General features: G+C 35.5%; 1 protein-coding gene across 1 annotated transcript; it reads left to right on the top strand.

Moving 5' to 3' along the window:
- Window positions 1–6,690: 6,690 nt before the first annotated feature.
- LOC147560020 (linoleate 13S-lipoxygenase 2-1, chloroplastic-like) lies at window positions 6,691–13,133 on the top strand. The gene is made up of 6 exons (XM_086659238.1): window positions 6,691–6,717; window positions 8,515–8,716; window positions 10,338–10,691; window positions 10,944–11,029; window positions 12,894–13,001; window positions 13,089–13,133. The coding sequence occupies exons 1-6, from the start codon at window positions 6,691–6,693 to the stop codon at window positions 13,131–13,133; spliced, it is 822 nt and encodes a 273-aa protein (XP_086515364.1).
- The last annotated feature ends 1,218 nt before the right edge of the window (window positions 13,134–14,351 follow it).

Here is a 14,351-nt window from a genome sequence, read left to right as displayed (position 1 = left end):
ATTCATTTGAATGGTTAACTCAGAATGATTTTGGTTCTTTTCGAACCAGACATAAATAACTCTGAACTAAGAACTCACTCATCTGAAATGACTAGTCTTACTATGACCATAATAAGTTCGTTCTAGATGACTAAAATTCAGATAAATTCGACTCAGATGCGTCATATTCAGAGAATAAAACTACAACTACTATATAACATTACTTGCAAGTTGAATATGATCTTTGATTGATTGGACTTTCTTTGGATAAAAGGAATATAATTATTTTCTGGCTCCTAGTGAAGCATGCATGAACTGTTAAAACCATATAAACTTTAAAATAACCAAGAAACTAACGTTGGGAGATTTTGCCGCAATACTCATACATATATAATACATAATAATATACTTAACTACATATAGATGCGGTGGTGGACTGTGGATATGATGGCTGTATGGTGGTGGTGGTGGTGGTGGCTAAAGTGACAAAATATGATGGTGATCCGGTGAAAGGATGTACAAAAAAAGATTAATAAATCCTTAATATTAATTGCACTGTAATATCTTATAAATATTTTAAATAATTACATATACATATTGGCGTCTGAGGTGCTCATTTCTCGAATACTAAAAATCTGATACCTAACCGCCTCACACCCGATCCGGACCGATTCACAACCCTCATTTTTCCTAAATTCAAAAATGGCTCCCACAACTAGGGGTGGGAATCGGGCGGGTTCGGGCTCATAAATGTCGGGCACGGGCGGGTTCGGGCGGGGTAGTAAGCTACCCAATCGGGATATCGGGCGGGTTCGGGCGGGTAAACATGAGCCTCTTTGAAGCCCGCGGCCCGACTATGCCCGAGTGCCCGATCGGGCTCTAACGGGCTCGGGCGGGCGGGTTACGGGTTTTTTCAAGAAAAAATAATATAAAAAAACTTAATTAAAAATATCATTATTGTTTGCAATTCATTCACGACTCAATAACTTATATCCAATTAAAAATATCATTCTAAATTTCCTAAAGTTCATTTACATAAGACAAAAAATACATCAAATTAGATTTACACAAAAAATATACATAAACATAGAAATTATCAGGCGGGCTTATCGGGCGGTCTCTCGGGCGGGCTTATCGGGCGGTCTCTCGGGCGGGCTTATCGGGCGGTCTCTCGGGCGGGCTTATCGGGCAAAGAGCTATGCCCGAGTCCCGCCCGCGTCCGCCCGAAATTTCGGGTCGGGTAAGCCCGAGTCGGGCTCTCTTCGGACTGCGGGCTGCCTCGGATCGGGCGGTTAGGGCCGGATTTCGGATTTTCGGACCGTTTTCCCAGCCCTACCCACAACCACTTCATAAACATTGGAGAAGACAAAAGAACCACGGGGCAATAAAAAGAAACTAGTCACAAACTAAAAGTTAAAAAAATAACAAAAACCATTTTACAAATAAGTAATCTAAAGTGTAATTTGTGGTAAGTAAAAGAAGATAAGAGGTCTTTCTATAGAGTTAGAAAGATGGAGGCAAAAGCTGGGAAACCCAATATTATAGCTAGACAGAATAGCTAGATACTGAAACGGTAATCCGTGTTACTTCAAGGACGAGCTCATTTCAATTAGTTTGCACCATTAATGTTTAGGTTTAATTAGTAACCAAACAGACATTAGAAACAAATCTATGCTTTAGTCAAGAACTTGTGGTAGCATCAAAATTTTTTTCATGAATAGAAACCAAGTAGGCCTAATTACAAAGAATGAATTAGTAGATGTGAAATAATCAACTTTTTTCGTCTAAGTGAGATATGCCGTTGTGAAGCTCAAATACTCAACCTAATGATTATGACTAAATACTAATTAAGGCAGAAGAGATAGGAGATTTTGTTTATATGGAGCAATCATGACAGAATTATATTGGAAATTAGAGATAATAAAAAATTGAAGAGCTTTCCGAACATGTGTTACAAAAACATATATTAAAACATTAATTCTTTCTTATTTGTGAAAGAGAAATACTAAAGAAAGTTGAGCATGTACTCGCTAAAGGTGGAAAAAGATTATGACGTTACATTTATATTTTGACACATAATTAAATAAAGTAGAGGTAGGAGTAGATGGACTCTCAGTCCCCTTATACCTTAAGAGTCTTTATATGGCATTTAGGTCGACCTAAAATGTCTTAATTGATCATTATAGTGCTTATCCACATTCATAGTGTATTGCCTATTGTATTCATGATGTATCAATGTCATTGAAATGTAATGACTCTTGGAGTCCAATCTCAAGAAAAAAAAAATACAATATCTATTCACTCACAAATGTCAAATATTAGAAATCATGTATAATTTCAAGTTTTAAACTATATAGTTATACACGGTTGTTTCGTATGACAACTAAAATATGTTCTTCTACCTCTCAAGCTGTAGACATTTCAAAAGAGAAACAATGGAGACGCCTAACAAGAATACATTGTCAGCTTGAAATGGACCTATGCATGTAGTCTGGCAAGCAACCATTAAAAAACTGAGTAGATCAGATGTTGCTCTTACTGATATATCTAAAGTTATTGGATTGTCGTCTTTTCCCTCTATTTGAAATTATTCAAAAGTTAAACTTATCAACTCTATGGTTTTTTATTTTAATCTTTTGTTGAAGTGTCCTTGAAGGCTAAAAGTTTGAATTATCATCACCACAAAAGTACGGGTTATTTGTGACGGGTTTATCCAGTGGATCTCGGAGAACGGTCACAAATACTCATGATATTCCAACGGTAGGAAAATAAGTCGTCAGAAATACGTTTACTTTCGACGAATTATTTTGTATCCCCGTCGAGAGTGGTATGTATTAACGACGAGTGCTTACTTAACAACCAACGTAAATACACACACTGCTTTAGTCAATTGTAACTATCTATAATATAAATCAGAATAACATGTATATTCATGTATGGAGTAATAAATTTATACTCACATTGAACAAGCGTATCTAAATGACTTGTCACATGCAGGTTCGTCAATTTTCCTATCTTAATCGGAATAGGCCTTGAAGCCTGTGTTTCCAAATTAAAGAACACCAATTTGTTTCTACCTCTTGATAGTATATTTCATTATCCCTTACAATAGTGGAATGTATCATCATTGGAACTGCAGCCTTTTTTTTACCTAATTGGTCGTTTCAAACCTATATTTTCTTACCCAAGTTGAGCTGTTGTTGTGAGTATCTGAAGCGCCCAAACTTGCATCTCAACTTTGTTCATCATACACACAGCCAAACTCCCATCTAATTCAACCAAGTAAGGAGTATAAGGTTCTCCGACATTCACACAGATAGGCAAGACATGAGTTATGTACTCTTCGGTGATTATGTTGATTGACAGTACATAAGCAAGTTGATCAAAAAAATTAAAGTCACTCGAACTTCTAAAGGTGATAACAAGATTGTATATGAGGATTCTGCTGAAAAAATAGTAAGTTTCTTTTCATATTAACATTTGATATGATTAATATTTTATTATGTATATGACATATGTGGACACTAATCAACTTTATATTCTTTGGCAGAGACAAATGGATGAATTGGAGGCAGATAGAATTGCCTAGAGTACTCCAGAAGATTTTGATGGCCCATCAAGTCCGAATGACGTGTTTGGCACCGTCATGGGGCATGATCGAGGTGGTTGTGTGCGGTGCCTGCCAATGGTAAAATCAAAAGACATCACATATGCAGCCAATGGTGAACCTCTTTCAGATCCCCAATCCTATAGAAGTTTGGTCGGTGCCCTACAATATCTTAATCTCCTTAGATCTGACATCACATATGCAGTCAATTAAGTTTCAAAGTTCATGACCAATCCTTCTTCCATTCATCTCACGGCCTATCCAGATGTTGATTAGGCAGGATCTATTGATGACAAAAGATCCACCTCAGGTTTATGTGTTTATTTGGGTCCCAATTCGCTTATTTGGACTTCTGAGACCCAACCAACGGTATCCAGACCATCCACCCAGGCAGAGTTTAGGGTTGTTGCTCACACGTCAGCGGAAATTACATAGCTTCATAACTTATTAGTCGAACTGGCTTTCTCCTTAGAGGCATCTCCAATATATATTGTGATAACATAAGTTCTACGTATCTTGCTGTTAATCCAGTCCTTCATTCACACGACCTAAACACGCTGCCATTGATTTCTATTTTGTTCGTTGACAAGTTAATAGTGGAAGACTTTAAGTTCACTACTTACCTCGAGAGGACAACATTGTTGATATTCTTACCAAGGGGTTATCCATACAGAAATTTCATCTCCTAAGAGTCAAGCGTTCACTTAATTACCAGCGTTCAGCTTGAGGGGGGATACAAGTGTACATATGACATTGTAATTTTTTCTATTTCTTCAAGGGTATTATTGCCCTTCTCACTTTGTATCATTTGTTTATTTAATAGAAGTGTTCCCATGCTTTAGGGCATCTTAGCCATTACATTTACAATATTAATAACATGTTACATATGCACAAGTTAGTTACCATTTAATTATCTTTGCTTGGTCCTGAGGTTATTCAACTTCCGAAATCTATCTTTTCTATATGTTGATAGTGTACCAATGGGGAAGTGAAAAATGAAGTGTTCATTACTCCAACTAAGATTACTTATATATATTTATATATATATATATATATATATATATATATATATATATATATATATATATATATATATATTGATTGATATATGTACTTGTGATACTGGTATGGGATCGATGAGCACGATTACGAAGAAGAAATTGAACAAGTCAGAGATTTTACTGCTAAGATTAGGTAAAGCAACTTTATGTCTCACAGGAATTTCAGTTTTAGGTATTGTTTTTAGTATTAAACGAAATATGAATATTATTCATAATTTGTTTACCTACCGGGATTTTGGTCAGTATTTGAAGGATAAGGTTCGGCAAGCCACAACCTTAGATCGTCAAATGGGTAATCTTTCGCTTAACGAGATTCTAGAAGAGAAAACCAATGAGCAAAGCGCTCGTGTGTTCTGTGAAACAGCAGTAGGTTTTCTATCAACGTGTGTTCTTCTGAAATTTCTTCGTTTTCTTTGAAATGCATATATATTTTTGGCATATACTCCTAGAAAAGAGTGTATCATTTTTTGTCCTACAACTATTTTTTGTAAAGAGTTTTGTGTTGTATTGCAGGTTTTAAAGAGTGGTAATATGATCGGCGTGAAACAAGAGGGAGCTTACCGTGACATCACTTTATCAGTGGACCCAGAAATAGAATGATTTATAAGTTTAATTAGTTGAGTGGTCTAAATTACTTTTAGTTTAAGACGACTACTTTCGTATGGTTTATATTTTTTGTGACAGTCAGCTAACTCATGTTACAGATATTATTTGTTTCGAAGATTTTAAGTCATGGGATTCGTTTATCGAACTTCAAAATTTTGTAAATATTAAACATCTTAGAGCAATTCTTGTAATACTCTAGATTATCTAGAAATTAGTAGTGCATTTATCAAGATAATATCTTGATTATCTGAAACTAGTTATGTAATAATTAAGAAAAAGTTTACGTATAGACTAGATGTTTCGATGACCTCTATGTGTTACGTAACTTTTGGTAATTCATCGGCCACAAACTCTATCCTAAAACTTAATAACTTTTAATTGCAAATTGTCTCTAATTACTAACTAGATAACACTAATTGTGGTATCAAAGAACCCTAGTCCTTTATCCAAATTGTATTGCTGAAATGATAATAGTTATTAGAAGACATTACAAGGTTTTTGGACTTCCCTATAACTAAATATAAAAGTTTAACAACTACTATCATCTTAGGCTAGAGCCAGCTGATATTCACGTAACATGTTCTCCTAACCCTAGAATGTGTGTTATTACTTTTTTTTGGAAAACGAAAGTGATTACAATGGCATTGATGTGATAAGCCCGACAACCGTCAATTTTAAGCTCTTACACACAGACCTAAAGTCCAACTAAATAACGGCCTAAAGCCAACTGAAACAACGGGTCTATAGCCCAACTAAATTACTGTATTTATACATTTAATAACCCAATTTCTATAAACCATGGATTTCACCTCCAGAGAATCGAACTGGATCACCTAGGGCCTCCAAGGTTTCAGAATTTATGTCAACACTATCGACCACTTGAGCAAATAAGTGTTGACCTACAACGGGTATTATTAGTTTTGGATGTCTTTAAACTTACATTGGGAGCATAACTTGCATATCATTTGGCTAATTACATATCAAATGCATTTTATATAGTTGAGGTCAATATTAATTTGATTCACGATGAATGAGATATTGTCCGTCGATGTAATGGAAGAGTGTAAGCATCTAACAGACGTTAACATAGAAGGAAATTATGAGAATAAAATTTACAAAGATTAGAAAACCGCAATATTTGGAGGTCTACTTTCAATTTTACTCCTTTTCGTACCAGTCTCTCTGTGTCACTTTTCTTTGGCCTGCCTGTTATTTCTATTTCCTTTGGTCTGTTTGGCTGCACCATAGTCTACTGGGCTTTCAATCTATACGCTTTTCTGGTCCCTTTGTGCTAACACAGGCATTTTAATCGGCTTTGTAATTTGCATCTACTATTCCTCAACATGCTTCTCCATCTTCCTCTCAGATTGGATAATAAAGCTTTCTGGTTTTGGAGAGGTGGTGATGACGGAGCATGGTGAAGGCATCTTTTAAAACATGGCGCAAAACGTTGTGGAGTCAAGAGTAAACATCACGTAAAAAAAAATCATACAAAATATGATTATGTTAAGAACAGTGAGAATAGTCCCACGTAAGAGTAGAAGGTTGCAATAACCAAGAATATAATGTCTGATGTCTGCATCATCTATACTCATCGCCGGTGGTTTTGATGAATTAGATAACCACAAAACTTAACATGGTACTGTATATAGCTAGACCCACATGTAATAGTCTTAAATTCATATTTTTAATACTAATGACTAATGTGGATTAATATAGTAAAAGTAATCTACTAAATTTATAAACGATGGACCATAAAATAGGAGTAACAATTTAAGTTTGAATGCATATAATTAATATGTTATATCTAGAGCCCTTAAAAGTAATTATTAAATAATAATGAGCTCTTTAATAATTACTTGGATAACTGACAATAACCACTTGAACAGGTCTAGGATAAATCCTTAAAACAAGATTTTGGTTTAATTATTTTCAGTATTTGTGTTATATAGAATTTCTTTGTGCATGTGTCATGAAAATCTATCATAAAAGTCACATTTCGGGCACATAAAAAACGTGTATTTGCTCAAAGAACCCTACATGAGAAGGTGTATAAGAATAGTAACACATAAAAAGAGTGATATTTTAATAACCGAAAACATAAGGTCTCTCCCGTCATTATCAATTACTGAAATAGGGACAATAATAGAGGCTGTTATAATGGCAATCGACCTTAAGTGTGGTCGTTTTCATTCTTTCCTTTGAATACTTAATAGCATAAGCTCTGGGCTTCAAAACAAAATAGAAATAGATCACCATCAATATGCAAATGAAAGTAAAGCCTTCAGGTACATAATTAGTTGCTTGCATTTACAACTTTGCATTTCTAATGATAAAATCGTGCTCAACAATTTCTTCCAAATACAAAGTTAGGTCTAGCTTTTAGACCTTTTTGTGTAGATCGGATCACCCACCTGAACTAAGAGACGTGTAAGGAAGTAAAGCACAAGATATAATTTTGAGAAGGTGTTAATAAACGGAGCCTAGTTGCCACAAGAATAAAGGAGCCAATGACCTTCCTATAAAACTTTCTCGCATAAAATAGTCAGACATCAAGAAAGAAAAGTGTCCCTATCAATAAATTTATAACACATGTTCTGCGCATCTCTATTATTTGTCAATTAATTTTGAGTTGTGCAATTCATACAATATCTCATATTTCTAAATATGTAGTACAAGTCCTCCACGCCCACATAACCTATCAAGTGGTGAGAACAACTTCTAATTTTCAATTTTATTTGTATCATGAATTCTAGTTTGTCGGCCTTTAGGGTCATTAATTCTCAGATCTTCAGGTTCTCCTTTTGTCGGTTTTTAGGGTCTTTTTTTTTAGTCAGTGTCGAGTCAATTTCTTTCCCTTCATGAGGTACTTTGCATTCGAAATTCCTACGAACTTATCTTATGTAACTCTCATGAAGTTTCTAGAGAGAAATAACAATTATCTACCATGTAACTTTGTGATTGTTATCACTATTGAATGAAAGTATGGTTTTGCTCAAAAAAAAACATCGCCACTAAAATGATATCACTGAAGTCTTTGCTCAATATTGTGGACTAGTTTTGAATGAAGTCCTTCATTGTTTTCGAAAAAGATAGGATTGTATTAAAAACTTAATGAATTCATTTTATTTATTTTGAATTGAGTACTTGGAAACATAACAAAGGCAAGATTACTTTTCTCTAAAAATGAATTTCATTGTTGATTAATATATGGATATTGAGCAGTCATACTTGCCAATGGACAGACCAAATTGATTGAAGAAGAGAAGGGAGGAGGAGCTAAAGAGGTTAAGAGGAAATGGAGAAGGAGAACGGAAGAGTTTCGAAAGGATATACGACTACAATTTTTACAACGATCTTAGAAATCCAGATCTGAGTGACGAATTAGATAGACCAGTACTAGGTGGTCCTAACCACCATTATCCAAGGCGTTGCAGGACCGGCCGTGGCCCGTCACAAAAAGGTAAAATTGTATGTGAGTAAGCCAAAAATATCCACCTTTTCTTAGTACATTTGAGAATAGTCCCACATTGGAGAATGGGTAACTAGCAACCAAGAATATAAAGTATAGGTCCTCTCCACTCATTGCCAATTGGTTTTGAGTTGGATGACTACAAACTTAACAGCACACCTATTATTTGTTACATTATGTCACTATACCAGCTATTCATTGATATAAGTCATTTTCCTTTTTTCTAGTCTCGGCTAATTTTGACCTCCCAATTAGTTTGGACCACCATCATTTATTAGAGCGGGCTCATATAGTACATTAAATTTGTCGAGTACATTTACTTCGTCTTTACACTATTTGTTGGGAATTTTCTACGGGGGAGATGCTAGAGTGTCCAGTTTTTTGGGCATTTTAATGCCCAGCGATGTGGAATCACTAAAAGACAAGGTTTTTTCAAAGTTTGACTATGATGGGGACCGCTTTTGTTTCTAAATGAGGAAATATGTCACCCTCTAAGTACCAATTTCTAAGTCACTCTATCATTTCCCATTAGGAAAGGGAAATCTCCAACAATAGTTAGTTATTCTCTTTTCTAAATTTCTGTAAATATCGTAAAAATTTAGAAACACATCTATTATATTAAAACAGGTCGGTCGGTTATCCAGGGGATAAGTCTGGCCGTCCATTTTATTTTAGAGATTTGGTTGGAGCCTGATCCAACGGACGATAATTCATGAATAAAAACCGTTTAAACACATTTTTGTAATTACATAAATGTTTTTGGGGTAATTAAGTAAAAGTAACCCACCTTTAGAATAGAGAGAAAAAGGGGAGGTTATACCCTCAAATCTCTCCACTAATCCTCATGGTTACTCTTCAAGAGAGGTAAATTGGTTTTGAAAATCGGTTTTGAAACTCCCTGTATTTATGTCAAAATTTATTCCAAAGATTCTAATACTAAAAAATTATTCACGAAGAAACTACTTTTCCAAAAAAACTTTTCACCATTAATTTAATTTGGATTGTTTCATATTCGATCTAACGGCGTTAGCCAAGAGGGATCTCCTGCTTCCGTAAGAAGATTTTAAATATTGTTAATGACTATTTTTAGGGTTTGTACTACAGTTAATTCCTTCGAAGCACAAAGTATATACAAGAAATTACAAGTGAACCAGTCATGAAAGTAGTTCATATGGGAGAGTCATGCAATTCTATGAAAACATGTTTAACAAAGGGAGTTTTGTCCACCACCTTTTGGTGCAGTGATTGGACACTTCTTAAGCCCGTGAGATCATGAGATCGAGTTTCGACGGAAGTAGTTTATCATTGAGATTTCTCCCATGTAATTTGGACAATAAATAAAGTAAAGGTAGAAATAGATGGGCTTTCAGACCCCCTAAGATGGCTCTATGGGTCTTTATATAGCTTTTAGGACCCAAGAAGTCTTAAGTGGCGATTATAGTGTTCATTCAAATTCATGATGTATTCCATATTATAATCAAAGATGTATCGATGTCATTCAAATGTAATGACTCTTGGAGTCCAATTTCAAAGATAAAGAAGGGATTTTTCAACTTTATTTTGTCACAAAAAATATGAGTATGCTAACTAGGTTGTTGCTTATGGTGGGCAGACCCATTGACAGAGAAGAAAGGAGATACTTTTCATGTGGCAAGGGATGAAAAATTCTCAGAAGAGAAACAATTATCATTCACAGTGAAGACATTGAGCTCAGGCCTTAGTGCATTGCCACCGGTGCTTGAATCTTTAGCCCGCGTCGATATAAACCTCAGTTTCAAGAACTTCACAGACATAAGTTCTATATTCAAGGATGGGATCACCTTGCTTAAAAAGGGTGAAAATGGAGAAAAAAAGAGTCAAGGGTTTTCGTTGTCGAATGTTGGATCTGTGCTAAAACAACTAGTGAAAGTGGTGGCAACCCAAGGAGATCAACTCTTAATCTTTGAAACTCCACAGCTGTTACAGAGTATGTATCTCTCTCTCTCTCTTGTCAAACCAGTCCACGATGAACAAATGTGAGAATAATCCCACATGGAAAAAATAGTAAGTTAGTAAAAATATAATGTGTAGGCACCTGCTCATTATCAATTAGTTTTGAGTTAAATGACCACAAATTTAACATCTTAATTTTTTGAAACTCTAAAACATATACGAATCTAGACATGTTACAGATTTGCAAACGCTGACCAATTATGCTAATTAAATTTCTTGCTAGCAGGAGATAGATTCTCTTGGCTAAAAGACGAAGAGTTTGCTCGTCAAACACTCGCTGGGACCAATCCATATAGTATTCAGTTGGTCAAGGTACGCTAACTTATAATGCAACTAATATATTTGCAATATACAACAAGCTAGAATAAAAACCCGATATATATTTTATGTAACACTCCAAATCCAGATTTCCATGTCGGCCGCCATGAAAACCTAAACTTAAAGCATTTCTCCGCAGAACAATAAACATATACGATATACTCATCAAGGAGACAAATAGTATGGAACATGAAGCTCAAAAAGTAATAATAAATCAACTAATGAAACTTTACCAAGTTTCTTAAAACTCACAGAGTGTCTCTAAATCATTGACACAAATGTCGGACAAGATCAAACAAAATAACACCAAGTATTTAGAAAATACAACTCCAAATAACTACCTAAAGAAAGAAAGAAAACCACTAAAGAAACTCCTCCAAGGCTAGCTATGACTCAAGCAGGTGGCACTTTCCGATTTCCTTGTCCTGAAAAATAAAAGGTTGGGTCAGACCCCAACAAGTAGATTTCGAAACCTCTAAAGCCTCAATAGACAGTTTCAAGAGCTACCAAAACAAATAGACAACCACATATCATGTAAAGATGTCCAAGTATAGTATCCGAGTTGTGACCATTAGAAATAAAGTGTACCACATATGTAACAAACAACAAAAAGCGACATGACGAGTTGGTGTCCACCTTATGTAAGAGTGTGGTCCACAAGGTCATCCATTGTGTTAGCGCCGACCCCATGCGCTCCATACCTATATCACATCCGGTAGAGAGGGTCGAACCAACCACAAAACTCTTACAACCCTTCACCAACTCCATCACGTCACACATACATAATATCACACCATTTGTAATAAACAACCAAAAGAAATATGACAAGTTCCACGTTGTATGAGAGTGTGGTCCACAAAGTCATCCATTGTGTTAGCGCCGACCCCATACGCTCCATACCTATATCACATCCGGTAGAGAGGGTCGAACCAACCACAAAACTCTCACAACCCTCCACCAACTCCATCACATCACACACATATAATAGCATCACGCCACAACATACATAAATCAAAATCATATTCGTTAGTATATTACGACATACGAGTTTCATATTTATAATGTTTGTAAGTAATGAATCAATGATGATAATAGCCTAAAATTCTCATATCAAGTTGAGTTCTAGGACATGATCATGTATCTATATAAAGAGTATTGTTAAATAGTGAGAGACATCTAATTATAAGAGTTATATACTAAAATCATGGCAAATAAAGGATTTAAGCCCTAAATATCATTGTAGTACATAAATGTAGCATGAGAATGTTAATAGAGATTGTATGGTTCATCAAGTACGTCATTAGGGCAAATATCTTACAAAACCTAAACACATAGATGGGATTTCAAAGTGACCTAAAATGAGTTTGTAGAAATGAAGGATCTACTACTACTAATATATACATTTGTGTCAAGAACCCTAAACTATGTTCAAGTAATACTAAAATCTAGGATTTGTAGTGTTATCTAATTTGTCTAGGTTTTCTATAAAAATGGCTATTCAAGCCCTCTCTCTAACACTAATAACTACAACAAGAAAAGAAAGAGATGAAGAAGGTGGGAACTCAAAAGTGGGTGTAGGGTTTAGATTGTTAAGAGAGTTAATTGGGTTAAATGAGTTAAATGGGTTAAATGGGTGGGAAAGGATTACCTTTCACCAAAACGGTGAGAGGTCTCACGGTTGTAAGTGGCCATGAGGTTGGGTTGCTAAAGGCAACCCAACTTTTACTTATGGGCGCTACATTTTATGTATTCGGTGTGTCAAGGTACAGTAACTTAATGTTAGTTACATCGCTTTACCACCCCTTGAGTTTTCACGCCCGCAATATAAAATTTGGAAGTTAACATAACATCTTTTTAGCACGAATGGCCACTAAAGAGCAATCTCAACCCAGAGACGTATGGACCGCCTGATTCCTTAATTACTACAAAACTCGTCGAGAGCCAAATCCAAGTTACCATCGCGCAGGTATAAAACGCAATCTACTCCGAAATCATAGTTTTGTTAAGTTGATCAACATCTAGAATTGATTAAGATTTTGTAACAATTAACTAGGCAATGGAGGAGAAGAAACTATTCATATTAGACTACCATATGTGAACAAAGTGAGAGCGATTATGTAGTGCCCCTACAAGTAACTGGTGGGTGCCTTTAGCAGCACCACTAATAACCCCACTAGAAACCCTACTACCCCTCACCTCTTCTTCTTCATTTTTTTTCCAGCCTCATTTTGTGGAGATAGGGATAGAGTGAGAAAGTGGGAAGGTGGTTTCCTTCCCTTCCATTACAACCCCATTAAACCCTTTTAACCCCTAAACCCTACATCCACTTTGGGAGTTTCCACTTTCTTCATCTCTTCATTTTCTTTTGTAGACATTAGTGTTGGTTCTAGAGAGGGAAACTAGGGCAAGTGAAGGAGAAGAAGGAGGCATCAAGGTGTTGGGGGGATCTTTTGCTTGGTTGGTTCTTAGTGTGGGGGTTCTCTTCATTGTTTGGCTTTGGACTAAGGTAGATTTCTACTCCTCTAGGGCTTGAATAGCCATTTTTATAGAAAACCTAGACAAATTAGATAACACCACAAACCCTAGATTTTAGTATTACTTGAACATAGATTAGGGTTCTTGACATGAATATATATGCTAGAAGTAGTAGATCTATATTTATACAAACTCATTTTTTGGTCACTTTGAATCTCATCTATGTGTTAGATTTTGAGGATATTTGCTATAATGATATACTTGATGAACCATACAACCTTCATTTACATTTCCATGCTAGATTCATGTATTACAATGATATTTAGGCTAAACCTCTCTATTTGTCATGATTTTAGTATATAGCTCTTATAATTATATGTCTCTCACTATTGGACAACACTCTTTATATAGATACATGAACATGCCCTAGAACTCAACATGATATGAGAATTTTAGGCTATTATCATCATTGATTCATTACTTGCAAAATTACAAATATGGAACTCGTATGTCGTAATATGCTATCGAATATGATTTTGATTTATGTATGTTGTGGTGTGATGCTATTATATGTGTGTGATGTGAAGGAGTTGGTGGAGAGTTGTGAGAGTTTTGTGGTTGGTTCGACCCTCTCTACCGGATGTGATATTGGTATGGAGCGTATGGGGTCGACGCTAACACAATGGATGACCTTGTGGGCCACACTCTCATACAACGTGGATACCAACTTGTCATATTGCTTTTGGTTGTTTATTACAAATGGTGTGATATTATGTATGTGTGACGTGATGGAGTTGGTGAAGGGTTGTAAGAGTATTGTGGTTGGTTCGACCTTCTCTAC

Source organism: Eschscholzia californica, unplaced genomic scaffold (genome assembly GCF_041429995.1).
Source record: "Eschscholzia californica isolate CP2 unplaced genomic scaffold, dmEscCali1.0.p SCAF_2, whole genome shotgun sequence".
NCBI classification, from domain to species: Eukaryota; Viridiplantae; Streptophyta; class Magnoliopsida; order Ranunculales; family Papaveraceae; genus Eschscholzia; species Eschscholzia californica.
The sequence above is the reverse complement of the archived record's forward strand: the minus strand, read 5'-3'. Positions and strand labels throughout refer to the sequence as shown.

What these genes read in the sequence shown, in the direction of transcription:
- LOC147560020 (XM_086659238.1), top strand. Translation starts at nt 6,691, where the DNA reads ATGGCGCAAAACGTTGTGGAGTCAAGA. An exon ending in CCGTGGCCCGTCACAAAAAG is followed by an intron (nt 8,717 to 10,337) that starts GTAAAATTGTAT and finishes TATGGTGGGCAG; the next exon opens with ACCCATTGACAGAGAAGAAA. An exon ending in ATAGTATTCAGTTGGTCAAG is followed by an intron (nt 11,030 to 12,893) that starts GTACGCTAACTT and finishes ACATCTTTTTAG; the next exon opens with CACGAATGGCCACTAAAGAG.